This window comes from Caenorhabditis briggsae, assembly GCF_000004555.2.
Source record: "Caenorhabditis briggsae complete genome, chrV, whole genome shotgun sequence".
NCBI classification, from domain to species: domain Eukaryota; kingdom Metazoa; phylum Nematoda; class Chromadorea; order Rhabditida; family Rhabditidae; genus Caenorhabditis; species Caenorhabditis briggsae.
The window spans coordinates 10,428,730-10,456,393 of NC_013488.2; the positions used below are offsets into that span (position 1 = coordinate 10,428,730).

The 27,664-nt window shown below is 37.7% G+C and overlaps 9 protein-coding genes across 9 annotated transcripts; 5 read left to right on the plus strand and 4 right to left on the minus strand.

The window, feature by feature from the left end:
• Nucleotides 1-361: 361 nt before the first annotated feature.
• On the plus strand, nucleotides 362-3,202 carry CBG09656 (the record flags this gene model as incomplete). Its single annotated transcript, XM_045237603.1, has 7 exons — nucleotides 362-556; nucleotides 627-734; nucleotides 779-844; nucleotides 887-1,336; nucleotides 1,383-1,456; nucleotides 1,503-1,581; nucleotides 3,020-3,202. The coding sequence occupies 7 exons, from the start codon at nucleotides 362-364 to the stop codon at nucleotides 3,200-3,202; spliced, it is 1,155 nt and encodes a 384-aa protein (XP_045093988.1).
• Nucleotides 3,203-3,615: 413 nt separating this feature from the next.
• Nucleotides 3,616-5,328, minus strand: CBG09655 (the record flags this gene model as incomplete). Its single annotated transcript, XM_002637107.2, has 6 exons — nucleotides 3,616-3,770; nucleotides 3,820-4,033; nucleotides 4,082-4,169; nucleotides 4,214-4,566; nucleotides 4,618-4,872; nucleotides 5,323-5,328. 6 exons carry the CDS (start codon nucleotides 5,326-5,328, stop codon nucleotides 3,616-3,618), a joined length of 1,071 nt encoding a protein of 356 aa, XP_002637153.2.
• A 1,710-nt stretch (nucleotides 5,329-7,038) lies between these two features.
• Cbr-scpl-4 lies at nucleotides 7,039-8,725 on the minus strand (the record flags this gene model as incomplete). Its single annotated transcript, XM_002637106.1, has 8 exons — nucleotides 7,039-7,241; nucleotides 7,290-7,446; nucleotides 7,492-7,818; nucleotides 7,866-8,096; nucleotides 8,143-8,310; nucleotides 8,359-8,466; nucleotides 8,507-8,607; nucleotides 8,650-8,725. The coding sequence occupies 8 exons, from the start codon at nucleotides 8,723-8,725 to the stop codon at nucleotides 7,039-7,041; spliced, it is 1,371 nt and encodes a 456-aa protein (XP_002637152.1).
• A 530-nt stretch (nucleotides 8,726-9,255) lies between these two features.
• Nucleotides 9,256-10,118, minus strand: CBG09653 (the record flags this gene model as incomplete). The annotated part of the gene is made up of 3 exons (XM_045237604.1): nucleotides 9,256-9,707; nucleotides 9,752-9,932; nucleotides 9,978-10,118. The coding sequence occupies 3 exons, from the start codon at nucleotides 10,116-10,118 to the stop codon at nucleotides 9,256-9,258; spliced, it is 774 nt and encodes a 257-aa protein (XP_045093989.1).
• A 2,003-nt stretch (nucleotides 10,119-12,121) lies between these two features.
• Nucleotides 12,122-12,959, plus strand: CBG09652 (the record flags this gene model as incomplete). Its single annotated transcript, XM_002637104.1, has 3 exons — nucleotides 12,122-12,178; nucleotides 12,290-12,731; nucleotides 12,778-12,959. 3 exons carry the CDS (start codon nucleotides 12,122-12,124, stop codon nucleotides 12,957-12,959), a joined length of 681 nt encoding a protein of 226 aa, XP_002637150.1.
• A 1,543-nt stretch (nucleotides 12,960-14,502) lies between these two features.
• Nucleotides 14,503-15,983, plus strand: CBG09651 (the record flags this gene model as incomplete). The annotated part of the gene is made up of 5 exons (XM_002637103.1): nucleotides 14,503-14,567; nucleotides 14,636-14,819; nucleotides 14,977-15,465; nucleotides 15,517-15,697; nucleotides 15,745-15,983. 5 exons carry the CDS (start codon nucleotides 14,503-14,505, stop codon nucleotides 15,981-15,983), a joined length of 1,158 nt encoding a protein of 385 aa, XP_002637149.1.
• A 709-nt stretch (nucleotides 15,984-16,692) lies between these two features.
• Cbr-ttr-23 lies at nucleotides 16,693-17,221 on the plus strand (the record flags this gene model as incomplete). The annotated part of the gene is made up of 3 exons (XM_002637102.1): nucleotides 16,693-16,864; nucleotides 16,907-17,034; nucleotides 17,078-17,221. 3 exons carry the CDS (start codon nucleotides 16,693-16,695, stop codon nucleotides 17,219-17,221), a joined length of 444 nt encoding a protein of 147 aa, XP_002637148.1.
• Nucleotides 17,222-17,757: 536 nt separating this feature from the next.
• On the plus strand, nucleotides 17,758-18,910 carry Cbr-srg-32 (the record flags this gene model as incomplete). The annotated part of the gene is made up of 6 exons (XM_002637101.1): nucleotides 17,758-17,901; nucleotides 17,951-18,184; nucleotides 18,232-18,369; nucleotides 18,414-18,602; nucleotides 18,652-18,780; nucleotides 18,827-18,910. 6 exons carry the CDS (start codon nucleotides 17,758-17,760, stop codon nucleotides 18,908-18,910), a joined length of 918 nt encoding a protein of 305 aa, XP_002637147.1.
• Nucleotides 18,911-20,660: 1,750 nt separating this feature from the next.
• On the minus strand, nucleotides 20,661-25,211 carry CBG09648 (the record flags this gene model as incomplete). The annotated part of the gene is made up of 13 exons (XM_045237606.1): nucleotides 20,661-21,206; nucleotides 21,255-21,390; nucleotides 21,435-21,843; nucleotides 21,895-22,375; nucleotides 22,405-22,737; nucleotides 22,780-22,999; nucleotides 23,046-23,285; nucleotides 23,335-23,474; nucleotides 23,522-24,007; nucleotides 24,089-24,245; nucleotides 24,287-24,678; nucleotides 24,723-24,807; nucleotides 25,111-25,211. 13 exons carry the CDS (start codon nucleotides 25,209-25,211, stop codon nucleotides 20,661-20,663), a joined length of 3,726 nt encoding a protein of 1,241 aa, XP_045093990.1.
• Between the last annotated feature and the right edge of the window lie 2,453 nt (nucleotides 25,212-27,664).

Genomic DNA, 27,664 nt, shown 5'->3' on the forward strand with positions numbered 1-27,664 from the left:
CTTTTGAAAAAGAAAAATACGTTTTCTCTCCTTGTTTCTCTTTTTCTGCACTTAATTCTACAGTTTATGAACCATTTCAACACCTCATAACTCTTCACTCTCCATCTCCCTTCCGTTTTTCTTTTTTCCCATTCTTGTTCTTTCTTGAAATTCAAAATCTCAGAGTTTTCTCCATGTGATGTTTTGTTTCTTCTTCTGAAACAGTTTCCCAGATGTATTTTTTCAATGATTCTGATCATAGAATGTTACCGGAAAGTCAGTTCATTCAAAGCGAACGTTTGCTCTTTGAATTATTGTTTTCGTCCTATTTTCCCTATCTTATGTTTATTTTTTGTATCCGAACCAAATTGTCTTCCTTCAGATGACGTCATTAGCTTCTACAATACCTCCTATGGCATCAGATCTACAGGTTAAAAATCAAATGATGGCAGACGATGAAGCAGAAGCAGGCTTTCATTTCGACGTCTACATTTACATTTTGCCATTGATCGTTATTTTTGGACTGTCTGGAAACGTTATCTCCCTTGTTACCATATTCCATTCTAGACTGAGAAGGGTAAGTGTCTACAGTTTGTTGTCTTTGAGATCTCTGATTTCACATTTCACTATGAAAATATTAATTTTAGGTAAATGCCAACATCTATCTGATAGTTCTGACCACGGCTGACAGCTTTTTCCTAATTGGAATCCTGCTGGTTTGCTTTAAAGTCGATTGGATCGGATATGAATACTGTGTTGGATTGGAATATGTTCTAATGACAGCTTCATACATTTCCAGTTGGTCAACAGCTGCTCTCCGATCGAAAGATATTTGGCGATTGCACATCCATTAGCTCATATGAAGGTGGCTCATTTCCTTTTTGCTTTATGATTTACATTTTTTCAGTACGGACATGTGGATCGAGCAAAAATCATGTTCTATTGGGTTCCGATTCCATTCGTTCTTCAACTGTTCCAGTTCATTTCACTTGAACCATCGAACGAAGAGAGAAAATGTGCACTAAAAGAAGCAAACTATCAGATCATCGCTCAAGCTGTGGATACAATTCTTTGCTACGTTATACCGTGTTGCATAATTGTTGTTTTGAATATTCTCGTCGCCCTTCAAGTTCGTAAATCTCAGGAGCATTTCATGGAAGACACGAAAAAGAATAGTTCAAGAAGGACTGGTGGATCCTCTTCTTCTTCTGGAACCTGGACTAGAATTCTATGGGTGATGCCGTTAGTGTTCGTAGTTCTGAACACGCCATTCTATGTCATCATGATGATTGAGATAGTATTTCAAATCATATATCAGTCTCCGCCTTCAGAAGCTACTCGGTCTGATACTTTCATGGTTAGTTGAAAAATTGGTTTCCTATTAGCAACAAGATGAAGTTCAGGGTGTTTATAACACGGCTCATTATATGTACTATATGAACACAGCAATCGACGTTATTGTCTACGCATTTTCTAGGTGAGGCATTTTATACTATTTCAGTCAAAATCGTGTTAATATTCAGCGCAAACTTCCGAAAGACTGCCGTCATAGCTTGGAAAAGAATTATTTGTCCTGGCTACGCGGAGAAACAAAAGGGAAAGGTAAATCTTCAAGATTTCATACTAACCAAATTTTCATATATATATTTGTTTCTAATTTAATAATTTTCGCCCACTCTATCAATGATTCATATTCTCTATATATTTTTCCCTACTGATTTAATACCATAATCCCATCACTATTCAATTTCAAACTCAATTTCAACTGTCCATTGCTATATTTTAACAGCTCTTTCTTCTCTCCGTCCTCCGTTCGATCGGTGATTTTTTCCGGAAGAGAATTCCACGTCACCGAGCTGTCCCACTTACAGTAAGACGGAATGGAAACTCTATCTCTTGTAGATGTTTTCCTTTTCTTCTACCTGCATCTCTTGCACTCACTCACAAAACATATTGGTTTGCCACGCGTTTCAAGCACTGTGTTATGTCCTTCACACTCACTTTCACTTACATCGCATGTGCTGAACTACCATCTGAATTGTGTCACTTTTCCTCCAGTGTTATGAGTTCACCTGTTATGTTTATATAGTATCCCGTTGTCGAAAAATGAGTAAAATACTTTACCACATTTTTGATTGAATGCCCCAAACCGCCAACTTTGTGCTGATAGATCTCATTTTCTTTGAGAGATATTAAAAATTGGTGCACTGAAAAAATGTTTAGCATAATACCAAAAATATTTTGTCAGTCGAACACTTTTTGGTACTTTCAGGGTTTTGAATTTTTGAATTATTGAAATTTGGAAGTCTAACTTTGTAGAACTTTGTACAGACTTTGTAAAAAAAAATTTAATTCTGACTCTCAAAGTTTCAATGTTTTCCAGTTTCCCATGAGTTTCAGATTTTTGGAATTCTCTGGATTTTCGACATTCCAAATTCCCAGAATTTTATTTGTCAGAGGTTCCAGGTTTGCAGAGCATAAATTTTTGCAGAGCAGAAAGGTTTGCAGAGCAGAATATCTGAAATTTCGGATTTTCTGGAAATTCAAATTTTCCAGGATTTCGGAACTTCTGAATATTGGAACTTATTGGAATTTTCCGGATCTTTAAATTTTTTTGAATTAAAATTTTTTGAATTTTTCAGAAATTGAGGTTTTCAGAACTTTGGAATTTCGAAGTTTAAAAAAAGGAACCGAGATAAATTGGCTCAAAGTTGAAAGTTAGGCGGGGTCATTCTATTATTGTGTTCACAGTATAAAATCTGGGTGGTGTGCACACTTTTGAGAAAACAATATTTGAAAAAAAAGGTTCGGACACAATCAGAAGTTAAGTATAGGAGCTAAGTGTTCTAAAATATTTGAAACCTCATAAATAATATCGTTTTGAGAACTTTTTGCAATTGACCCAGATGATACTAAATCTTTTAGAGACATTAATGAAGTTTTATTTAGCAAGAAAAAACATTAAAAAGTGAATGTATGGTTCGTGTTATGTATTGTTGGGAAATTCCACGAATTCCTTCATTGATTCTCCAATTTTCAGGTCCTTGTCACCGATCAAACATCTCGAATCTCGTATCGAATGACATCTGAAAGAAGTACCGTCCGTTTCCCGAATCCTCCATCTCGAGCTGGATCCCCAAAACTTGCTGCTACGAATGCCGTTTCTGTACCCCTTCTAAGTACCGAAGTCCAAGGACAAGTCCAAGAATCAACAGCGATTTGAATATCCCATCATCGGGAAACCTTGCAATATTCATGTTCATTTCCAAGTGGCATTTTCAATATCAATTTCTCAATTTGTCCTCCTTATCGAATGAATCGCCGTTTATCCCTCGGGTGGATTCTCCTGCTCCATTTCTATTTCTAGTCGCATAATTTGGAACTATTCTTTGCTTTTCTTCACGAGTTTGTGTATGTAATTACAATACTAATAAAATTATTAAAAACCTGTCTTATTATATACAAACATCACAGTAAAAAATATATTAAAACAACACAACGAAAAAGGAAAGAGAGCCCGTAGAAATAATAATTACTTTGTGAAAGGAAGAATAACCACAATTCGGAGAGGGGGGAGATGGAGGAGAAAAGCGGAATGATGTGAAAAGCAAAGAAGAAAGATAATTGACAAATATATTAGGCCGGTGCGATTCCCAGATATTTAGCGACAAATACACGGATCACAGATGTCATGTGATCGATTGTTGGATAGTGAAGAGCATTGCCATTGTCCGAAACACGATGCCAGACAGATGGGAAAGGAACGGTGATTAGATGAAGAATTGGTACACCTTGAAAATGATTCGTTAGATACAACGGGGATTTTTTTGGTATCTATACCTCTTTTCAAGAACGGAATATGATCATCTTCGACTTGGTTATACGACAACTGCTTGTTGAAAACATTTCGCCTCAATGAGCTCAAGCAACCAGATGTTCGAAGATTCGATTCAACATCAGCTAACTGACTGAAAAGCTCAGTGGCTCCCATTCCAATCGTATTTCCAATCGATGGATTTGCGGCTCCAAGAAGATCGAGAAGCATCAGAACATCCTGCAATAACAATTGTAAATTTTTGTCATGATTCAAACTGTGTCTTACGATTCTGTCTATTTCTTTGCTGAGTTCAAAGTTATTGAGACTGCTGGAAGATGGATACCATTTTTGCTCCCATTTTTGAGCCAAGTGTCTGAAAATTTATCAGTTTTGTTTGTACTTTCAACATAGAGGTACCTTGATCCATATAGAGAATCCGTCGCAGTCCAATCACGGAATGCCTCCTCACCATCGAAGAAAATCAATTGGAGCCCTATTTGTTGAGCTACACGTTTGTACATGTATGGAGCAAGAGTCTGTGCAATATCGAGCATCATTGCACATGGAACAGCAGAGTCGGTTGCAGCAATCATTATTTGACCCGGTATTATTTTGGAGTCGTAATGGCAGGCAAGTACAAGACGACGTGGAGCATTTTCGTCGAACGTAGCAATTAGGTTTCGGAAGTTTCGAGTACCCAACGGTGTTGTGTCCGTGAAAGCATCCCATTCTGTGGCGAATCCCAAGTTATGAAGAAATTCTTGTAGATACTAAAACCAGTACAAAAAAAATCGTATTTTTCTAAATAGAAGAAAACTCACATCTCCAACTTTTCTATGTTGAGGAGTATCCACAACACGTGGTACCATTAATGGTGCCAAAATTTCTTTGAATCTTGTCTGATTGGTAAAATCTCTACATAATCTCAATGTTGAAGATTCAGGAAGCAGAGAAAGCTGATGGGTCCTTTGATTCGTCCTCCACTGGCCCCATGCAGAAGTTGTACAAATTAGAATACCTAGTACAACGAAAAGAGCCATCAGAATAAATATAAGTTTCCAGTTGTATCGGACGACCTGAAAATGACATAAATGAAAAAAAAACATCGAGGAAGTTGAAAAGGAGGGAGTATTGTTTTGACACATATCATTTTAGATTCTGACGTTATTTTGTAACCAGAAGAAGTACTTTTAATGAAAACTGAAGTCAATTCTGAGAACTCGGCTCATGATGAAAATCGATAACGAAAGCCAAGCTCCGGGGAAAAAGGTGTGTCAATAGAAGAGCTAAATCGGAACTGACTCTATTAGAAAAATGTGAACAAACGAAGAGGGTGAGAAAGCTAGAAAAGCGCACCGGAGAGCGAGGTGAAAAGAACTTTTGCATTGAAAATGATGTGTTGATCAGGAGGAGGACAATAAAAAAGTGGAAGAGTGAATGGGTCAGAAAAATAAGAGGAAATGTTTGGAAATGTTGTTTCATCTTGTTTCTGGAATCCCACTGCGTTGAATCAAAGAAAAACTTACATACATATTATTCTGGTACAAAAATCGGAGATGTGGAGGAGAAACTATGGTGGCCGCGGCCGAAGTCCCCTACTACAGTAACCTTGAAGTATATTTCAATTTTCCAGATTTATTATCTAGATCTAGATTTTCGTTCATTTGCAGTCAATTTTTCGCAAAAGAAAAACACCAGAAAAAAATCGACGAAAATCAGTAAAAGCAAGAAAATAAATCCGGAGAATGAGAGTATTTTTAGGTTACGGTAGCTGTCGCTGTGGGATCTTCAGCAACGGCCACTCTTCCACATCCCCTTTTTTGTGTGCCAGAAAAAATAAAACTTTAGATTTTTAATCAAGAATCGAATTTTAATTATCCAAATCCTTTTTTTTCAAATTGATTCCTTTACTAAAGCCACAGAAAATCTATACGACTGTCATACGAACAATAAATATTGCTATCCGCTCTGTTCATCCAAAATCAAACATGCAATATCGATGAAACATGTATGGCCAACTCGATTCTCGACAATACAACAAAAAACTAGCCAACTGTATCGGGGGAGAAAAAACGGCAACTACTATCAGAAAAAAGGGATAGACGCAGTGAATTTCAGTGCGAATTGTTTGATTCCGGTCTTCGCACAGAAGACGTCATTTAGATTCATCTTGAGAAGTTGCAAATTTGATCAGTAGCGAACTATTTAGGAAAAATGAAACGATACCTGATTAGTTAAATTGAAGCTATTTTAAATTACAGTTTTAATTTCATGAATGAAAAAAATAATTAGAAAGGGAAAGCGTATCATTAGAAGATAAATCGTACTTTCACTATTTTCTTTCTTCGAGAAGACAACGTCTTGCAGTCTCCTTCGGGGCGATTATCACTCCAGAAGTGTCCGCCCACTCGTCTATTCTCACTAATCTCTTTCTCTCCGCGGCTATTATTTTTCAGAATACATTAGAGAGTTCAGCAAACTTTTATTATTCTTACCTGCATTACTACCACGTCTTCAGTAATCCTTTGCTTGAGGATTGTGACGTCACCGACTCTACTTCTCCTCCTTCTCCACCCTCTTGTTTCGGGGTACCCGTCGACGTGGCTCAAAAAGGAGAGATTTAGTATGAGGGATATTTACTGGGGTTTCAATAGCCAAACAATTGTAATCCACTACATATTTGGTCATGTATACGAGACGCACAAAAAAAAAGAGACGCAGGAAGACAGAAGCTTCCAAAAAACATGGAACGAATCAAACCTGCGTCTCCCCGACATACCGATGACCTTTTCTTGGCAACATCGACCCAGATTAGCGAAATCTAATGAAAAGAAAAAGAAAGAAAAGTGAATTTGATAAAGCCTTCTCCGCGATTTTTCAACACGCGTTCGATTGAGTGGGAACATGAATAGGGAAAGACAATTTATGATTTTATGATGGGAACTGACTGAAAAAAAGGAACAGACAATAAACAGTTGATACGTTTTTGGATAAGGCGGAATTGGAAACAACAAAAATCAACAAAGAAAGTGTGTATGAGGAAATTGACTGTCATATACCGGCTCTGGACAACTCTAATTTTACTATAAAATAACGGGGTTTAAACTATAAAATAACAATAAAAAAACTACAATCCTATTTGTTACTTAAGAAAAATATAAAGACGGCACAAGGGGAGAGTGAGAAAAGCGCTGGGAAGAGAGTCAGAGTATCATATCATCTGATGAAGAGTTGGTGAGAAGTTAGGCGGAAGCATGTCTTCTGAAACCGAAAAGTCTTCCAGAATATCGCTTGAGCATCGAGCTATCGTCAGGTTGTTGTTTCTTTTGCTCTTCCTGTTGAGCCAAATAAACTGCTCGTCGGCGGAACTCCTTGGCTGGATCGTCGTATTGTGAGTAGTATTGAAGCATTGGACGAACATCTTCAGCATCCGACAGATGGATCGCTACAATTAGAAAGTTTCCATACAAAATACCCGAATTCTTCAACCCACTTTTAAGCAGCTCTGCTAAGTCAACAAGACTGGTGTCATCCATATTTCCTCTCCATTCTGGTACGCGAAGCATGTTCTCTGGATTCAATTGTCCTGATTTTGCGTCGAAGTCAATGTAGATGACTTTGGACAAATCACGGTTCAATTTGGAAAGATCCTGGAAAAAATGAATTTATGATACGAAATGGAATAGGCAATCTACCTTAACATGATGCCCGTTCATGTATTTTGTGCAATCTCTGAACAGTTTGTACATGATTCTCTGTTTTTGATCAAAGCTGTCTACAACTGGTGCAGCAGTCATCATAGATTCAGACGAGTAAATGACAACTTCGAAGTTTGGATATCCGATGACATCAAGGAAATAATCGAGAGCCGGGCGCTTCAAGAAACGATATCCGGTCTTGTACGTCCATTCAGGATGGACAAGAATGTTTTTGAGTTCGATAACAATTGTGTATTTTGGTTGGAGGTATGGAGCTGGCAATGGATCTGGGAGCAGTTGTTCGCGGGCAGGCTCGACGACGTACTGAAAATAAAACACATCAATGATTCTAGGTTAAATGATAAAATTACATCTTTCCACAGTTTGAAGCTGTTGGCAATTCGGTAAAATGGTGCCAAGAAAGATCCACTGAATTCGTCTGCGATTACATTTCCAGCTTCGTCTCTTTGGGCTCTTCCGTAGTAGAAGCAGAAAGAGATAAAACCAATGACGGATCCTCCTAAAAGAACATATCCTCCGATCCGTGTGTTTCTTTCCATTCTCTTCCGACGAGCCTCAACTTCTTCAGCATTGCCAGGCTGCTGAAAAAATTTAGATCAGAGATCCCGATAAAAATAAAATACTCACATCATTATTATCGCCAGAGCTTCCGGAAGGAGCAGATGTCTTGGACGCAGCGGCTTCTTCTAGTTTACTCAAAGAGTCTTTCAAGGAATTCAGCTCGTCGATTGCAGAAGGAGGTGTTGCTGGTGCCGGAGAAGAAGCTACCTTCTCCGTTTCGATTTTGGTAGCTTCCTTCAAAAAATAAACGTTTAAGACTATATTTTTGGAATAATAACTTACCACTTCCACTTTCTCTACTCTTGGAGCTTCTTCAACTTCTGGTTTGAATGCTACTGCTTCGGGAGTCTCGTTGATGGGTACTTTTATACTAGCGAATACATTTCCGTGCTGAAATCTTGATTTTTATTACATTCTATCTCTTTCACACATTGTTCACATTTATTGGGACGATTGGTGCTGCAAATTTATTACGTCCACTGTCAGCGTATGGGTTTGGAACTCGTGGTGGCCCAAGAAGGGATTGGAAATCTGAATTCAGCAGGTAATTCGTTTGATTTTGCATGTTCATACCTGAACTAGAAAATCTGATAAATGTTCTAGCATGGTGTCGACTGAAGCACTTCTGACTCAACTTGCTCAGCGACATTTTTACCCTTAAAATTAATTAGGAACACTTATGATGGGCAATGATGCAATATAGAGCGAAGTGAGACATTAGGATAAGCTTTATATGGGAAGTTAACTATCAACTAGCTATTTTTTGAGTATAAATCAGGTGATAAGGCATCAAAAGTACTTAAATTTTACAAAAAACGTGAATTTTTACATTTTGGCCGGAGTCGTAGGATTTACGATAAACAGCATGCACATCGGGATAGCGAAGTGTCGTTGCAAAAATATTTTTCACACAACAAAAGAATCTCTGCATTTCATCGCTGGATAAGAAAAATGAACAATTTTATTAGAATACAAATAAATTTGTTGATAAATCAATCATCTACAATTCGAGTTTGGATATGAACGAATAGTCGATTTGAAATCGCAACACAATAGTGGCAAGATAAGGTTTGGTTGTAAATATAATATGTAAGAATGTATATTAACAAGAAATGAAGCAATAGATTCCGTTATCAATTAGTAAAATATGAAATTAGGTTACATAGAACTCCTATTCTCTCAGACGATGTCAGAGGGTTCCTTTTTGTTCAAGGAAGACCTGCTGGAGTGAATTGTGGAATACTGGTTTGGGACCGCTGTATCATTACTCTGGATATCAATGGCACGGAAAGGTCGAGACTCGATGAGCTTCAAGTGCATCGCGTAAAAGTAGACGATATCGTGCATTACTGCACAGAAGAGAAGAAGACCGAGCATGTTCAACGAAATGTCCACTGAAAAATGAAACAAGCTTAGAAGACAGATTAGCGGAAACACACTAATTGTGATTTTCTCGTCAATCAGTTGCTTCACTTTAAGCACAAAAAGCACCAAAGTTCCGTTGGTAGCCATCACAGACAGGAAGATGTAGAGAGGCATGAAGAGGCGACGGTAAAGGAAAACTCCAGAGAAGAGAATGGCAAGGAGCACCAACCATTGCACAATCACGACACGGGTAAGGAATGCTTCATCTGAAAAATGAATGTTCGAATGGTTTTATCACTTCGAAACGAACCGAAAACATTATTCCTGGATCTCGGTGCATAATTTCCATACTGGAGTAGAAAGCATGTTGCGTAGAAGGAAACTGTCACGATTGCTATGAGAACATAAAGAGCAGCTGCGCCAGGAGAATGTTTGATCCATTCCAATTCCAAACCATCAATCGCATTGCGTTCCACAAACACCGTCAGAGGCTGGAAAATTGAAAATTGAGAGAATATTAATTATTAGAAACTAACCTTCTCGGACTGAACAACTGATTTGCAAGGAGGAATATAAAAATAGCTGTGCTCCGCATCGCATACTGAATACTTTTTAGAAGCAGGAGTTGTGAAAATGGTATGATTAGTTGGGATAGAAGAAGACGTGGGGTTAGACATTCCTGCAGAAGCGATTGGGGAACGAATGCGAACGGAGAACAAATTTGGAACAAAAAATAGTGAATTCGGTTGTTACCGGGGAATAAGTAGGTCAGCGTTATGGGTAGATCAAAAACTTTTTTGGTACAAACATTTCGAGGAGATCATGAGCTTCTCATGATATATCACCATGATAAGAAGCACTTTCTCCTCACTCTTATTTCATGTTTGCATCCTCAAAAATTATAGATCCCGTATTTTTCTCAGAAGTTCAATTCAGAGCTTTCGCTTTGAAAAAAAAAGAGATCGTCAACTTTGATATCAATTATCTCGATTCCTGTAAAAGATATCAACATTTTGTCAACAGATAAAGTATTGGTGATATTATGATAAATAATTTATCAGTTGACAGAGTCTTGATATCTTGTACAGGAATCGAGATATTGGAGCTCAAAGTTGACAGTATTGGTGGGATTCTATTAGAGGGAATACGGTGAGGGGAAGATTTGTGCTCCTGGTGCTTCAACGGTCAGAAGACAGAAGTAACTTCTAGAAGTGAATAGCCCACATCGAACGTTATGATGTAATACTGTAGTAGTTCAAAGCTTGTAGTCCACACAATACCACAAAATAGGCATTATGTATCAGTGAAGTCTTACAAAAAATTCTTCAATGGTCCGTTTGGCTGAAAGTGATTTTCCTTCGTCTCAGCGGAAGATTACTGTGCTTTCTAGCAATTGATACCGTAATCATATTCCCGCTTTTACATCAGTTTTTTTCAAACACAAAATTCAATTACAATGCCCGTTCAGTTTCAATCACCCAATCCATACATCTTCCTCATTTAACCGTTTGACGACGTTTCCTTCCCACATATTTTCATCCATGCCACCAGAGCAATTTTAAGAAAATTGCTAGAGTGCTCCCTGATTTATATCCTATTTTCTTTTTTATTCTTCTTCTTCTTCCTTACATTCTGCTTTCTTCTCATTGCTTCCTTCGCAATATCCTTTCCAATTGTGGGAATAGGAAGTGTGCGCAAAACGAAGAAGAAGAAGAAGAAGAAGAAGACAAAAACGAAGAGTGTGAGTGTGCGCTTTTCTGGTGACGTGGCGTTCTGAGGAAGAACGAGATTTAGAGAAATATGAAGAAGGCCAGTGCTCATAAATTTCAGTTGGGAGGCGGCGATGCGAGCCACGCTGTCATTACGTACCGTATGCCCGATGCTCCTCCTAATGCTCCTCTCCTCCTTTTTTTTCGTTAGTTGGGCGGCCCCAGACGGGCCAGCAGTCACACGAACTCATTTTCTCCTTTTTACTTCCTTGCTTCAAAATCCCTTTTGGGGACGATGAGAAAGAATAGTTCCATCCTAAGATGATGTTCTTCAATGTTCTAGTTTCTCTTCTTGAGTGAGATTAGTATTGAGTTTTTCCTTTTTTGTGATGTTTTATCTCTGAAAGACTGAAACTGTGAGAATCTGAAGTTCACTTATATAAAATTTGATGCTCTCAAAAGCTATTCAGTAGGTACCGGAAGGCTTTTAGAATCATAATAAAATTCTTAATCAAGACTACACTATCGTAAAACCTGTTATCTATCATAATATCAAAAATCTTTTGTCAGTTGACACACTTGTAATAGCTTGCATAGGAATTAAGATAATAGAGCTCAAACATGACAAAGCTGTAAGTTTAGACTACCGTAAAACCTGTAAGAGAAGGGTCCCCACACTACAATGTTTAAGCGCAGTTAACTCAATTCTTATGCATGATATCAAAAATGTGTCAACTGACCAAACACTTCTGATATTATGATAAGCAATATATCAGTTGATAACTTTTTAATATTTTTGACAGGAGCCGAGATAAATTGGCTCTTAGTTAAAAGTTAGGGGCCCTTTCTATTACAGGTATTACGGTACATACGTTCTCTCTTTATTACTGATCAAGTCATTTGCATAAGGACTGATGAAACTTTTGAATCCTAGATCCGGCTACTCAACTACCAATTTTCATTTTCAGGTGATGCCATCTATCCAATTCAAATCCGCTGCTTCTGCCAAAGGAGGTGACGCTCAGAAGGTACAACTTTTCGTTTCCCTGTCTTTTTTGTTTTGATTATAAGGTGTCAAAGATTTTTCTAACTACATCCCTGATGCAAATTTTTGTCCTCGTTACAGTGTTCATTTACAGGAGGTCGCTATCGTCGAGCCAACCAATCCATTCTTCGTTCCAGAAGAGGATGAGGGATATATTATCCCGAAGCCTCAATTTCGCAAGAACAGATTCAACATTCGGATTCTATGGATTGAAAAAACGAATTCTCAATGGAAGTTCTCTGTCTTCGTGATGTTGTTGCTCACCGCGTACTACTCTACTTGCTTTCTTGCCGAGTATGATACGAGCCATCATTTCGATGGGCTCAAGAAGATCCCAGCGTTCTCGGAGCCAGTTTTGACTCGCGTCATAATGGCTGAGTGGTTGGTGCTCGCTTTCATCCTCATTTTCGGAGTTCTCTTCTTCCGTCGCATCGTTATGCCACTCTACATCTACCTCGCCGTTATGGCTACCAACGGAACTCTGGCTTTGTTTGTCGTCAAATGCAAGCAATTCCATTTGGGGATCATTCAACATGGTGAATCGAATATTTCAATTTGTTTTGCAAATCATTGATTTTTCAGATGACATCGCTTTCAATTTGGTTGGAATCCTCCTCTTCACCGCTCTCATCCATAACTTTGTCTACATGTACGCACTCTATCTTCATCTCCGTCTCAACTGGCCAGGTCGCTACCGTGCTTCCACAAACCCATCCGATGTTTCTCCAGCTCAGGAGAAGAAAGATCTCGGCGCTCTTCCATGAATGGACACCTTTAGATGTGCCCATATCTTTTTCTTCCGCCTAGTTTGCTTCGAAAAATGTGTGACATGATTTCATTCAAAAACTCTGTATCTTCCTTCATAATTTTCGATCTCCATTAACCCCTGAACCGATGTAACAATGATTTAATGTTTCCATGTTCCCAATCTGAACCAAATGTTTTTTCTCTGTCCACAATTTCCGCTTTTTAGTTCTGCTTTCTGAATAGAGTTTTTAAAATGTGTTTTGTTTTTATTCACTTGGATTTCAGTAAGCTTTCTGAAAAAAAGTGTCAGTCTGTAATTGGATTTCAGTGCGTATCTTTACATTGGTGCTTTACAGCCATATTATTTTTTGCTTCTTATACCGTAGAACCTGTAATAGAAGGGCAGCCTAACGTTTAACTTTGAGCCAATTTTCCTTGATTCCTGTCGAAGATATAAAAAGTTGTCAACTGGTAAGTTGTAATAAATTTATTATAATATCAGAAATGTTCTGTCAGTTGACACTTATTTGATATCATGCATAGGAGCCAAGGAAAATGAGTTCAAACTTGACAGTATGGGAGCCATTCTATTACGAGTTTTACAGTAGTTTTGTTTTTACAATTAGGTTTGGAAAAGATTTCTGACGAATTCAATCTTTTGGAATTCTGAAAGTTAGATATTAAAAAGAAATCAACTTCATCGAAACAAAAAACCAATTTCCGACCCAATCAGTTTCTTTTACAATGAACTTCTGAAAACAGTTGTTATGAATGAGGAAACTGAAGAAGCAACACGTTCCTCTCGCAATCACTTTCTCCCTCTCCTCTACTCACTCCACCACGCAAGAAATTTTATTTTAGAATCGAATCAAAACTAGATCATGAGGTTTTGAGGCTTGTGGCAAGGTGGACGGATGAGGAAGAAAAAAGAAGACGAGGAAGACACAAAAAATTGTGCGACTAAAAAAACTAAATTGCGTAAGAGAATGAAAAGATTAGAGATGTTGCCTAACAGATGGTAGTCCTAGATAGATATCGAATGAACACCTCCTCCCACAACCATCAACGTGCATAATTTCATTGGTCAATAGCAGCGTCATGAACGTCTACATGTCTAGGAATCGGTTCGGCATTCAGTGTACTTATTTCTCGAGTACTGGTTGGCTAACTACTCAATCTTCAACAGCTTTTCTCTCACCTCTTCGTTCCCGAGACACTCAATTTCAATATGTTCGATCTTCTCGACGTTGACTTCGGAATACTGAAAAAAACTTGCCATTGTTTCGTTTAGATTTTTTTTTCTCTTTTCGTCTCTTGTGTCTCCTAGAACTTTGTAACTTTACAACCAAAATCTCTCAAAAATTATCACAACGAGGGAGGTAGAAGATAGAAAGTGGGGGCCGAAATGAACTGTAATCTACGGCGCGAGGCGGAGATGCAAAAAAAGAGGAAGTATCATCATCGTCATTATTTTTATTTCGATTTAAGCTTTCTCACACTCTGTGAAGCATAACTGATTCGGTACAATTCCCAATAACAACTTTCAAATTTTTTCAGGTCATGGTCTATTTATCCCTTTTCTTGTCCACTCTCTTCATTAGCCTCACATTTGGATGCTTCTGTCCGTAAGTCTGAATTTTCTACTACTAAATTGTTATATTGATTCCTCCACTATACTTTGGCAACTTTCCAGATCACTAATCAGCCCGTCTTGTGGTTGTGGTGGAGGTGGATATAATTCCTATGCTGGTGGTGGATATGGAGGAGGATATCAGGGAGCATACAGCGGTGGAGCTATGCCTGGACAAGCTGTTTTCTACAGAGATTTGACTCCATTCAGACAGCCTTACTATCCACAACAACCATCTTATCCACAGGTGAGAAGCTAGCCGAAAGTGTACAACGGAATAGATTAACCAACATGATAAGATTATCTGTCAAAACCTGTGGCAATACTTTACTGCATTTCTCATTGTCAGAACGACGTTCTATTCATTCGAAATAATCAAAGACCTACAAAAAAATATATTTAAGCAGTACTACCCTCAAGGCCCATCTCAACCTCTTCCACCTATGTACCAACTTCCAAATCCAAGATACCTTCAACCACAGGCTCCTCGCCCTCAACCGCAATACATTCCAAGACCAGCACCTCAACCAGCTCCATACCGTTCAGCTATTGTTCAAGAGAAACAAGTGTATACCCAACCTGCTGCTCCAGTTGCTCCACTCGCCGAAACTCATAAAGTGACTCTACATGATAACGGATATGGCGAGGAAGTGGCAACTACCACTTACACTCCAGCTATAGTCACTGAGGCTCCTGCAGTGGATGAGGTTCCGGATTTCGATGAGACTCCCGTGAAGAAGGAGAAGGAAGAATTCTATTATGTATACTATGATGACAAGGGAAAAAAGGTTGGAGACTCCAGATCGGGTACCACTTTTGCCCCAGAAAACGTGATTGTTGAGGAAGAAACCACCGTAGCTCCAGCACCAGCTCCTGTTCATGTCGAAGTTACGGTAAGTTGAAGAGTTAAGACAAACTGGGAATAATGACTGAGCGAAAAACAGACCGAACGAGTTGAAGTCAACGAGAATTACGATGACATCGTCGAAGAGACACAAGTTCCAGCCCGAACTTCTTTAGCTCCAAGCTACACTCCAGAAGTTGTCACAAGCACCACTGTTATCTTCGAGGTACGAAGAGAAGGAGCACCAACTGTAGCACCGGCTTCCAATGATAATGCCGAAGGTAAGCAAATCTCATTTTCTCCACAAAAAACAATCAAGTTGTTTCAGTGATTTATGAAGACGAAACTGTTGAATATGAAGATGACGGGCATCACGAGGCCGCTGCTCCAGGCTCAGCCCCCAAGAAACCACAATCAGGAGAGTTCAAACGTACAGTTCAAGACAATCAGATCCTAGTCGATGCTGCTGAAACCACTGGAGAAGGTTACCGTAGTCGAAGTGTTGTCAGTGGAGTTCGAATTGTGAAACGATTCAGACACGATGAACGAAAGATCCATTCCAACTAAAACCATCCAGCCTTGTTCTCTTCTGATTTTTACTCAATTTCATTTCAGGTTCACTGTCATATTTGTACATTTTAGAGATCTGCTTGTTGACACACAGTTCACATAATAAACTTATCCATTTCCCTTTGACATTAATATATTTTCATGTTTCGGTTACAACGATAAGAGGTGACTGGTGATTCGATGCTTGATGCTTTTGCCTATCACCTTCCTTGTCATTAAATAATGACTCTCTTTGTCTGTGGTCTCATGATGTCACTAGTTTCTACTTGCAAGTCTGAAAGTCTGAAAAACATCACATGTTCATTAGTCAAAAAGCAGAATCTTTCGTGTTTTGAGTTTGATGCACGATCCCTTCTAGACCCACTTGATTTTTTATTTGATCAGTAGGTCTAATAAATTTATCGCCGGATGAATTTTCTTATATTGAACTTCGAGAAACCAATACTTTGAGAGTTTATTGAACAGTATTCTGAGTCATTATTTTCTTCCCTTCAGGTCTTACTTTTTGAGTCGAGCGAGCAAAAAAAAGTAACATAAAACTGACTCAGCTGACTTTCCGCCGATATTTGTACTTTCTTCATTGACCGGTTGTCTGGTTTTCTATTAGTGGCTCACTTTCTATTTACAGACAACTGTTGACTTGTCAACATCAGGAGCAGATAAAAACCAAGGGGAGGCTGGTTGAGAATGTCAGATGCTCTTCAAAATGAATTCTCAATTCGTCATATCCCTCGGATGCTTTTTTGCTTTGCTAGTTCCTGCTGGCGGACTTTTTAACTTTATCGGAACTGATCAGTATGTGGTTGTCACTGGAAGATTTTTCTGTGAAGGTATGCCTGCGTCAGATGTTCTTGTGAAGTTATACGAGGATGGAACTAGTGAGTTGACCCTTTTGGTTTTCAAGTAAAAGTTAAATTCAGTCTATGATACGAAACTCGACTCTACAAGAACATACCCGGATGGAACATTCCGAGTAGCTGGTCAATACACTAAGATTTTTGACATGGATCCAAAGATTAACATTTACCACAGCTGTAATCATTATGGAGTGCGTTTTGCGTTATCTGCAAAAAGTACGGAACATTTTCCAGCTCTGCGACAAGAAGATCACTATTGAAATTCCGCATGAAGCGATTTCGGATAGATTTGGCTATGACATGGATAACAGTTTCGATATTGGAACTTTGAATTTAGCTGACGGATTCAGTGGAGAGTCTAGCGATTGCATTCATTAATAATCTTTTTAATTGTAATGTAATGATCTCTTTAGTTTAATGAACATGTACTTATTGAAGTTCACTTGACATTTTTGCAAAGGAATTATTGAACCACTTTTTGTTTCAGGATCATAAGGATCGTAATGAAGTTATGCGATTCTTTTACTGATCAAGCTAATTTGAACCCTTTATTAGCTTCATTTTTGCGAGTTTTCATATTCATATTATATTTTGATTGGAGCAGAACTGGCGAATGAAACTATGAGGGAATATACCAGACAGTTCTAGGAAGTATTTATCATTTCAGGTTATGATAATAGTCTGGCATTTAACTTCCCAGACACCTCTACAAAAACAACCCGTGATGTTCTACCCCCTCAGTCTTCTGAATGCGTCAGAAAGTTTTGTAGAGACTACCAAGACAAAGACTTCATCTTACCTAATTGGCTCATTGCCCGTTGGGATTGTCTGGTCAGAACTGCACAGCACGAGTCGTCAAATACCTTCCTCTTCTTCTGGTTCATTTGCTCATTTTACTGATCGTTCACTCGGCCATGCTAACTGTTCAGTTTCTCATTACAACTGCTTATGGAGCAGCTTCGTTTTATCTTTACACATTGATTGTATACATGATGATCAAGAGATGGAGTGAATACAACACTACATTCTTCAAGCTTTTCATTATAGAATATTGCTTCGTAAGTCTCGAAATACCAAGAAAACATTAACAAGCAACCAGTTTTTTAGAATGTTGTGACTTTTCTCAACTCTTTCATCACACTTCGTGCTCCTCAGAATACTTGCAAGGATTGTATATTTTCGTTCCTTTTTGATCGTAATTCATCTCCAAATGAAGATAATTCCCCTCTTCAATACTTTTTCACTCTCCACTACGCAATGGCATACATACAGTATTCCATGACTTTTCTAGTTGCTCTGAATCGTCTATCAATGGTCCTATTAGTCAATTCTTATGAAAAGGTTAACGAGTTTGAAGGAGAGATGACTAATTATCCTAATTATTTCAGTTTTGGCGCCCTGCTCTTCCCGTATTTATATGTCTTGTGATTGCCTATCCATTCTTAGTGACACTACCGATTTCATCCAACAATGCCTACTATATCTATGTTCCAGGATTACTAGCCTATACTACAAAGTCTGTAACAGTAAGTTACTACTTTTGAGGTGTCGTCAAGTTTTCATTTTTCAGGATGTCACTGAAGTTCTGAGCAATCTCAAAAATTTTATGATCGGGATCACAGTTCTCACGACTATTGCCAACATTCTAGCCCTAATCCGCCTAAAATGTCTCCATTCTCGTATCAGTGGGGCAGAGAGAAACTTGTTCACTGTCAGCTTTGTCTCTCTAATTATACAACTTCTAGCACTAGCGGATACGGTAATTCAAATCAAGTGTTTTTTCTTCTCTTCATTAATCATATTTTCAGTTAGTTCTTTTTCTCTCTTCTGCTGACACAACGTCTGTCGGAACCCAGACAGCCAAAGTGCTAATGCCATTCGTCAGCGATTTATTGACTTTGAATCATCCTTGGACATTGATGTACTTTAGTACAAAGGTCAGATTTTGTTTTATTTTTTAGATTTCCAAACTTTCTGTTTTAGGTTCGAGTTTCAATGGCGAACGATCATTTTCCAAGCATGAGAAATCGAGTTAAAGATGCAAATACTCCAAGTTCTGTTTATTAAATGTCGTACTTTGATATTATTCCCAATCGTACAATACGGGTGCAAAGAATAAAAGTTAACTGTTTTCGTGAATAACATAATACTGAACAAAAAATTGACCATCTGATGCACTTTTCGAGCTAATATCAATACTGTCTCCATATTCTGGAGTACTCCATCCGAGTATTTGATCAACAGGTCTCACACTGAAACCGTTTGCGTCTCCCAGTTTCACAGAATTCACCGACACCGATGAATCATCTGCCAAAGAATCCGATTGCCTAGGAAGATAAATATTGTAAAAGAGAATATGTCCCTTGCACTCACATTGGCTCCAACAAAACTTCCGCTACTAGAAAATGAGTTGACTCTATCCATATTTATCAAAATGTTCCCATCTGGTCGGTTGTACGGTTTCATATAGAATCCAGTTTTTGTTGGAAAGCTTGTAGTAGTTGATGTTCATTGATGTTCACTGAAAAGCAACGAAACAAAGTAAAAATTTTGATTTGTTTCAACTTACAATAGTTAGGAAATATTTCGAACTGAATACCTTTGTGGACTTTCATGTAAAAGATTGGAGTGCTGATTGAGAAAGGTTCAATATATGAGAAGAATCTGAAACAATGTTAAGATTACGTAGGTAAAGGGGAACTGTTGAAAAACTGCAAAGTGACATCTGAAGAAGCACAAACTGGCGAATGGCTGCTAGTAAGCATCCGAAGGAAAACTGACGGGTCGTTGACGGACTATCGACGGACCATCATTTTTTCGGCAGCCGCCCTGTACTTGTGTATAAACAAAATTCAAACTCACTTCATATTATCTGTGTAGACACAGGATTAGAAAATATTTGAGAATACGATTTTTGAATTCCATTCTTTGGTACACCTGGATATATAAAAACCGAAGAGTTCTCGGATTGGACCCAGTTATTGACCGTACTAGACTGATACGGTACCACTGAAACGTTGGAATTCAGAAACACTAGTGTACAGTTTTCTGGTTTAGTCTCATCAAAATGTATTGTCTGTTGCTGATCCACATCGTATACGTAAAAATTGTTGTCTGAAACATCGTTTGGGTTTGAACTTCAGCATAAGAATCATGAAACCATTTTTACCATTCATTTGTCTTCTAGTGGTCATGTACAAAAATCCAGTCAGAAATCTCATATCAATATCTGTCAAGTTTGAAATAATAGATGCGGATTTCATGACTCGAAACGGTTGTAAAAATCCCGAATTAGAATTCATTTTATTCATTTTCAGCTGGTAGAGTCTGAATTTAAAACATTAAAATACAAAAGATGAGCAAACTTACGAAATCAATTGATTGTTTGAACAATTAACAAATATTTGTGAAAGCCGGCTCTTCGAGTCAGAAGACGCAGAAAAAACAAAGAGTATGGGCCATCAGCATCAATTTCAGTAATCGAATTCCCTTGGATAGTTTTCAGATTTATCAGTTTCTGAGAATCCGCAAAGGACGTTATAAGGATGGATAGAATCAGCTTATGACCATGCTCATGTTTGACTGGGAGTTACAAATTTGAACAAGTTTCCATTTGAAAACTCCCTATGCGGCAGTAAAAAGGATTACATAGAATACACATGTGAATGACGTACAGTTTCGATCGAAACCAATGAATCAACCTACTGGTGTTGAACTTTCAGACTCACCAAAAAAATGAAGAAAAAAAAGCCAAAACATGATTTATTATCAATATATAAAAGTACTCAAAATCTAGCTCATAGCTATAGTATAAATTTTAATCATTGTGATTTTGGTCCAATCGAATGATGGTACCATTGATAGAGTCCAGCTCAACAAAGTCTCCAGTTTTGAAATGCTGTGTGGCATTTGTAACAGCAATCAGACTAGGAAGTCCATATTCACGAGCAACAACTGCTCCGTGACTAAGAAGTCCTCCGATTTCAGTTACAATTCCACTGATCATTGGGAAGAATGGAGACCAACAGATATCTGTATATCTCGTAATAAGTATTTCTCCAGGTATTGTCTCTTTCGCTTCTTCCAAAGTCTTTGCAACTCTCGCGTTGGCTCTCACTTTTCCTTCGCAGACTGTAGTTCCACGGAGAGTCAGGCCAACACTTGCATCAGTTTCAGCGATTTCCACTTTGATAGGACTCATGTATCCGTGTGCAACAAGAGGGAATTGAAGTCCTTCGAATTTAGAAGCGATTTGCTTTCTTCTCACTGCTCTCGAAATCAATTTTGCACTTCTGGTTTCATTCAACTCTTTTAGTTCATCTATCGAGAAATGCATCCAGAGATTTGGATCAGGAAGATATCCCTGGAATTTCCAATTTTTGAAATTGTAACGATAAGAAGTATTTTATACCTTCTGATAAAGTTTCTTTCCAATCATTCGACATGTTTTGCGAACAGAGTTGGTTGTAGAAACCAGATGATTTTTCGCAGTTTCTCTGAACGCGACTCCCCGATGAGTCTGTCCAATGAAGTATTTTAAGAATCGTCTGAAGTTCGAACAATAGTTACATCTTCTTAAAACATTCAATACCTTCTAATTCCAGTTGGCTTACATTTCAATTTGTCAATAATATCATCTTCATTCTCAATTGTTTTGTCTGAAGCCTCTGGAAAGGACAACATGCTTTTGATTGTGTGAACCAACAAATCAGTGTCTTCTTCCCATGTGGCAGCATCTAAATAAAGTTCCTTTGGTCCTCGATGACCGTGAAGATCAAAGAATCTTTGTAGTTCCTGTGAACTTCTTCTTCCATTCTCTAAGATTTTCAGAGAATCGTTTCCTTCTGCATCACAGAATTCTTTGACGAGTCCATCTTCTCGAATAGTTTTCGCCAATTTTTTCAAAGAATTTGGAACATCTGCACTGACTACATCACCACGAGAGTTATTTGAAAAGACATTTGCAAAGTCTGATATATTGTCATTGGAAAGGGGACCAGCTGAAAAGAAGAATTTGCCTGTCTAGCACAGTTTATGATCACAAAACATACTGTCACTTCCGCGAATCAACATTCCGCAAAGAACATAAGTGAAAGAGGAGAACATGGAAAGATCAGTGTGACAACGGATAGCATCACACCATAATTTTTCCAATTCTTCGTATTTTTTGAATACTTCCTCTACAGACATATCTTCCGTTGGAACTAAAAGTTTAGCCTCCTTATCGATTTCGGCAATTTTTGCTTTGACGCTATTGGAAGTGAAGTAGATTAGTTTTATCATACGGTACATTCTCTTCAATGGGAAGAATGAGGGAACTGATCCGTATTGATGCGCAGCTTGACGGAACATTTCAGGACTGAAAAGAGTTTCACCAGCAATCACGATATCAGTTATTCTGTCCTTTTCCACCATTTCCCATATTCTGAGAACAACCTCTCCTAAATTGAAGAATATCTTTCGATGAGCAACCGAAAATCCAATGGTTGTATGGGCAGGGACCACATCGTTGATTTCTTGAGTTGTCATACACTATAAAATTTCAATAAGGGATGTTCAGCCTGATCTAAACTAACACAAATGACTTTGTCAAACATGCCAGTCAGATTATGAGCTTCCATTGCGTTTACAGGAGCTGGAAGAACTTCTCCAACATTGGCATTCGTTAGAATTTCTTTGTCGTGGATACTTGGAGAATTATACTCGGTGTACATTTCAAATGATGTTTCTTTATCTAATCCTGTGATATCTCGACTTTGAACAATGTTGACTTGATCGCCTCGGACAACAAATTCAATATCCTGAGGTTTCCCAAAAATTCGTTCCAAATATTCTCCTACTCTCGAGAGTTTTTCGATTTGGAAGTCATTCAAACAGCACTCGGTTCCGATTTTCTTAAAATAAAGTTATCATAAAAGTTCTAAATGATCTCTTACATTTATCACCACTGATTTATTAATTCGATTGACATGAATCTCGTCCGGAGTAGTGACACCGCTGACAATTTGTTCTCCACTCCCTTTCAGTGCATTGATCACAATTTCTCCACAATCCAACTTCACCGGATTAGCCGTGAACATTACTCCAGCTACTCCGTTTCTATTCATCTCCTGAATCACGACCGCCATTGATGGATTCAGTTGTTGACCATAGTTTCTGAACTCTCGAATCAACTTGTAGTCCCAAGATAGGCATTACTTACTTTCTGTAGTTCAAAACTTCTCTTCTGAAATTCGAAGCCCAGCACAGTTTCAGCTTGTCAGAGATTTCATGGCTAAACACATCCAGATAACTTTCCAATTGCCCGGCAGATGACAGATCAGCTCCATCTTCTCCAACTGCTGATGATCTAACTGCATAGTACTCCGAAAATGGCAACCATTCTCTGATTTTATTGTGGAGTTCTTCAGAAACTTCACTCTCGATCAATAACTCTCCGATGCTGGAAACAAGGAATGGTTTAATATAAGAAGGGTTAAAAATTTGTCTACCGTTTCCCAGTTTCCTCATAGTAATTTGCACTTTGATCATTCTGATCAAGGAGCTTAATGGCTTCAGCGATGTTTCGGTTCATTCGAACATGTTCATTAAAAGCAGCTGTAGTCACAACAATCCCTGGTGGCACATGAAACTGAAAACATAATTTTGGTTTTGAAAAACGATAAAACAGTTACTTACATCATTAGTAATGGCTTGAAGTCTCGCCAAGTTAGCACCTTTTCCACCAGTTAACAATTTATCTTGACAAGCCCTATGTCCAAATGGTAGTACTTGTCTCACTTTCTCTGAATCCGTTGCGTGGTATTCTGGGAAACAATCCAAAGTTTTTGCAGGAGTCGTGTGAAGTGCCTCTCTAATTCTGACAACGAATCCGATTCCAGTGAAAATTGCGGAGTTAACCTTCAGAGCAGTTACGTCGACAACTTTCCGATCCTCTCGAATGTAGTTGAAATGTGAAAGTTTTTGACCTTTTCTCATTTCGAATGGTAAAAACTTTCCAGAAGAATAGTTGAATCGAACAGGCATCATATTATCAGATTCGAGAGAATGGGAGTTGTGAAGAGTGACTGCACGAACACTGTGATCAGCGCGGAAAATGATAGCATGGGAAACTAATTTTTGATGTTCCAAAGAATTTACTCGGTGGGAAATTGCGTTTCCATCCTGAAAAAAAAACATTCCTAGTTTTGTAAAGAACTGTCATTTGAAGTTCAAATGTTGTTTGAAGTTCAATTTTGAACTAACACTGAGATATGTGTGGAATTGAGTTGACGTAGTTTCCAAATTTAGAGGATTTCTGTGACGGAGACCTCTGTATCTATGCTCCACGACTTCTCCGTTTCCAATTTTAATTTCAGCATGATACTCTCCCATTTGATGAAAAACGTTTCCCGTACGGTACCTAGAAAACAGTCAAGGACATTTAAAAAATATTTTACAAACTTTTCAATCGTTTTCAAATTCTCAGCCAACTCAAGCGGTTTTTCGTGATAAACATCTGTGAAAGACTTCAATGGCGCATTGGAATAGAAGAATCTTGCATTTGTAACACATCTCCACCATCCAGAGAGAATGATAAAATGAGAATTTCCATCGTTATCCTTGAGATACCCACGGAAGTTGATCCTCCACTTTCGGAATGGATTTCGAAGTTCAATAATAAGAGGACCGCAGATTATGGTACGGTTTTCAGCAAAATATGCATCGAATGATCCTGAATACAGAGTTCCATTCTCGAATATTCTGATATGAGACGAATGAATTCCGTTCTTTGTTATAATCTGGATATACACAAAACTGTCGTCTTCTCCTGAACCACTAATTGTGATGATTTCCTGAAATTTGTAACTTCAAACTAGATAGACTGGATTCAATGCACTTCATTTTTTATTTCCTCCATATTCCATTCATCCTTATCCGGGTTCAAAATATCTCGAATCTTTGCTGTTGGTGCAGTGAATTTTCTGAAAAAAAAGTCGTCCAAACTTTGGATTCCAAAGTCACAGTTTAAAATAAAACCATAGTTTGTGCGATAAAAGTTGGAGCTCTCGGACCTTTCGAACTTTTATCAAACTCTCTAGTTCTCAAAGTATGGTTTCTGCTTGTGATTTGTTAATTTCTACTCATCACTGATAAGGAATCAGAATAGAAAAGTTTCGAAAGAAGGCGAACTTTGTCCGTATCGTAAACAAAATCATTACCCATTTACCCAAATAGACCCCAAATGAATGTTTTCCAATCATTCTTCTGCTAATTGGTACACTCACCTGACCGGACGTCTCCATTTCAGAAATGCGTACACCACAGGGTACAGAATGTATCTGCACAGAGGTGCAGAAATGAATATGAGCAATAGTAGTATCAACATTAGGTTCTGAAAACTTAACATCTTAAAATTACTATAAAACTGACCGAATTAAGATTTGAGGGATATTGTTCTTATTTGATATCAATTTAACGTATTTCATCTGATGAATGCTCACCCTAGCAAAAAATAGTCAACTAACAAAATAACCATCAGGATTAAAAAATATTTTGTCAGTTAACCACTTTTAGATATCTTTCACAGGGATGGTTATAATTTAGCTCAAAGTTGACGGTTTGAGTGGGATTCTATTAGAGGAAATACGGTATACCGTAAAACCTGTATTAGAAGGGCCCTCCGAGAGGGTCTTGGAACAGTCCCTGTGATAGAAGGGCCCCCTTCAAACCGTGTTTTTTGAAATAGAAAATGTCCACATGTTTTCAGTTAAAATATTTCAGGAATTTCACAATTTCAAAGAAATTTGTTGAAACAGTCTTTTTTCGAAAAAAGATTTTTCTTCAAAAACTTGCTCAATTTTGGCGAAATTAATGGATTGTCATAATTTTTAACGAGAATTCACCTAATTCTTATTTTAAACATTCCGGTAAAAATGTCCGGAAAAATAGAAGGGCCCTCTGGAGGTACTTTGGAATAATTGAAGGACCGATCCTTCTACAGGTTTTACAGTTCAAAACTGAAATTATATTACGCGATCGTATCCCCACACCAGGGGGCATTCCCCGTATTTTTTTCACAATTAACCCCGATTATTGTACTCTGACAAAAACCGCTAGGCTCTGGGGAGAACTCGAACCAACGATGGTTGATTCAAATTCATCCCTGTTAACCACTAGGCTAATCGGGAGCACGTTAGATGAAGTTTCGATTATATACTACACGTTTTTTAAAATTAAAAATTAACTTTTTCTTTTTTTTCGGCATTTCTGATTGTAAATTCAAATGATTCTTGGGGTAGTTTTTGGAGTTTCCGAAACTGGAAAAACATCACCAAGTGTTCAGAAAAAAAGGGAAATTGTTTTTTTTTTCTGAATAGGCATTTCATAGGGATTTTTTAATACTTTTGAAGGCTAATTTGAAAATTAAAAAAAATTATTGGGATAGTTTTTAGAATATTCTAAACTGAAAAAAAACATACAGTGGCGAACGTTAGTGATTGTCCCTCTATACTTTTGTTCATAACTTTTCTCAAACTTGTCCAATAATCGAAAACTTTTTTGTTAAATTTAGCTGGGTTTCCAACAAAACGTTGTATAAGTTTTTTTAAAAATGAATCAATTTTTGTGTCTTCTGAATCTTCACAGACGTGACGATGACTCCAGAAGAAAAACAATTTTTCCGTCAGAGTTTTTTTTGAAGATTGGCTTTGTGATGAAAAATGTTTGGTGTAGATTAAATATATACAGAAAATATTTGAAGCGGTTTGGAACACTTGCTCTTGAGATGTGCTCACTGGAGCATAAAAGGTATGGTTCTAGAGTTTGATTATAAGTCGGCTCAAAATGATTGCAATTTGTTCAAATTTTGAGAGAATGTGTGTCTTTAATTGTTCTACAAATTACATACAAAACTTTGTTGTTTGGGAACAAAAATATTTTCACATTTTGTTCATTTTTGTGTATCAAAAACGAGTAAAACAAACAAGCAAAATTTTTTGTTCCCAAAATACAACGTTTTGTATGTAATTTGTAGAACAATTAAAAACACACATTCTCTCAAAATTTGAACAAATTGCAATCATTTTGAGCCGACTTATAGCTAAACTCCTGAACCATACCTTTTATGCTCCAATGAGCACATCTCAAGAGCAAGTGTTCAAAACGCTCCAAATTTTTTTTCGTATACATTTGGATCTACACCAAACATTTTTCATCACAAAGCCAATCTTTTAAAAAAGTCTGACGGAAAAATTGTTTTTTCTTCCGTAGTCATCGTCACGTCTGTGAAGATTAGAAGACGCGAAATTGATTGAGTTTCAAAAAACTTATATGGTGTTATGTTTTTAACAACTGAAGTAACTTCTGATTTGACTTTCAGATAGCTTTGTTTTTACGCATACATTAATTCAGGGTTCTAAGCTTACTTTTTAAGGACTGAGCCTACTTTTATTTCCGTAAAACCGGTACTAGAAGAACCGGCCCTTCTATTGTTCCAAGGTACCTCCGGGGGGCCCTTCTATTTTTCTGGCTAGTTTTTTTTCCGAAACTTTGCATCAAAAAAATCGACGAAGTTTCGTTCAAAATTCATGAAAATCTGCCAATTTCAACCAAAATTTAGCAAGATTTGCATCGAAAAATAGAATTTCAACAAATTTCTATTGATTTGTGGAATTCCTGGAATATTTTCCATTGAAAAATTACGGAATTTTTTGATTTCAAAACACATTTTGAAGAGGGGTCATTTTTCACAGAGGGCCTTTCTATTACGAGGGCCCTTCGATTATTGGTAAGCCTGCTTTTTAACCGTAAGCCTGCTTTTTAAAGGCTAAGCCTACATTT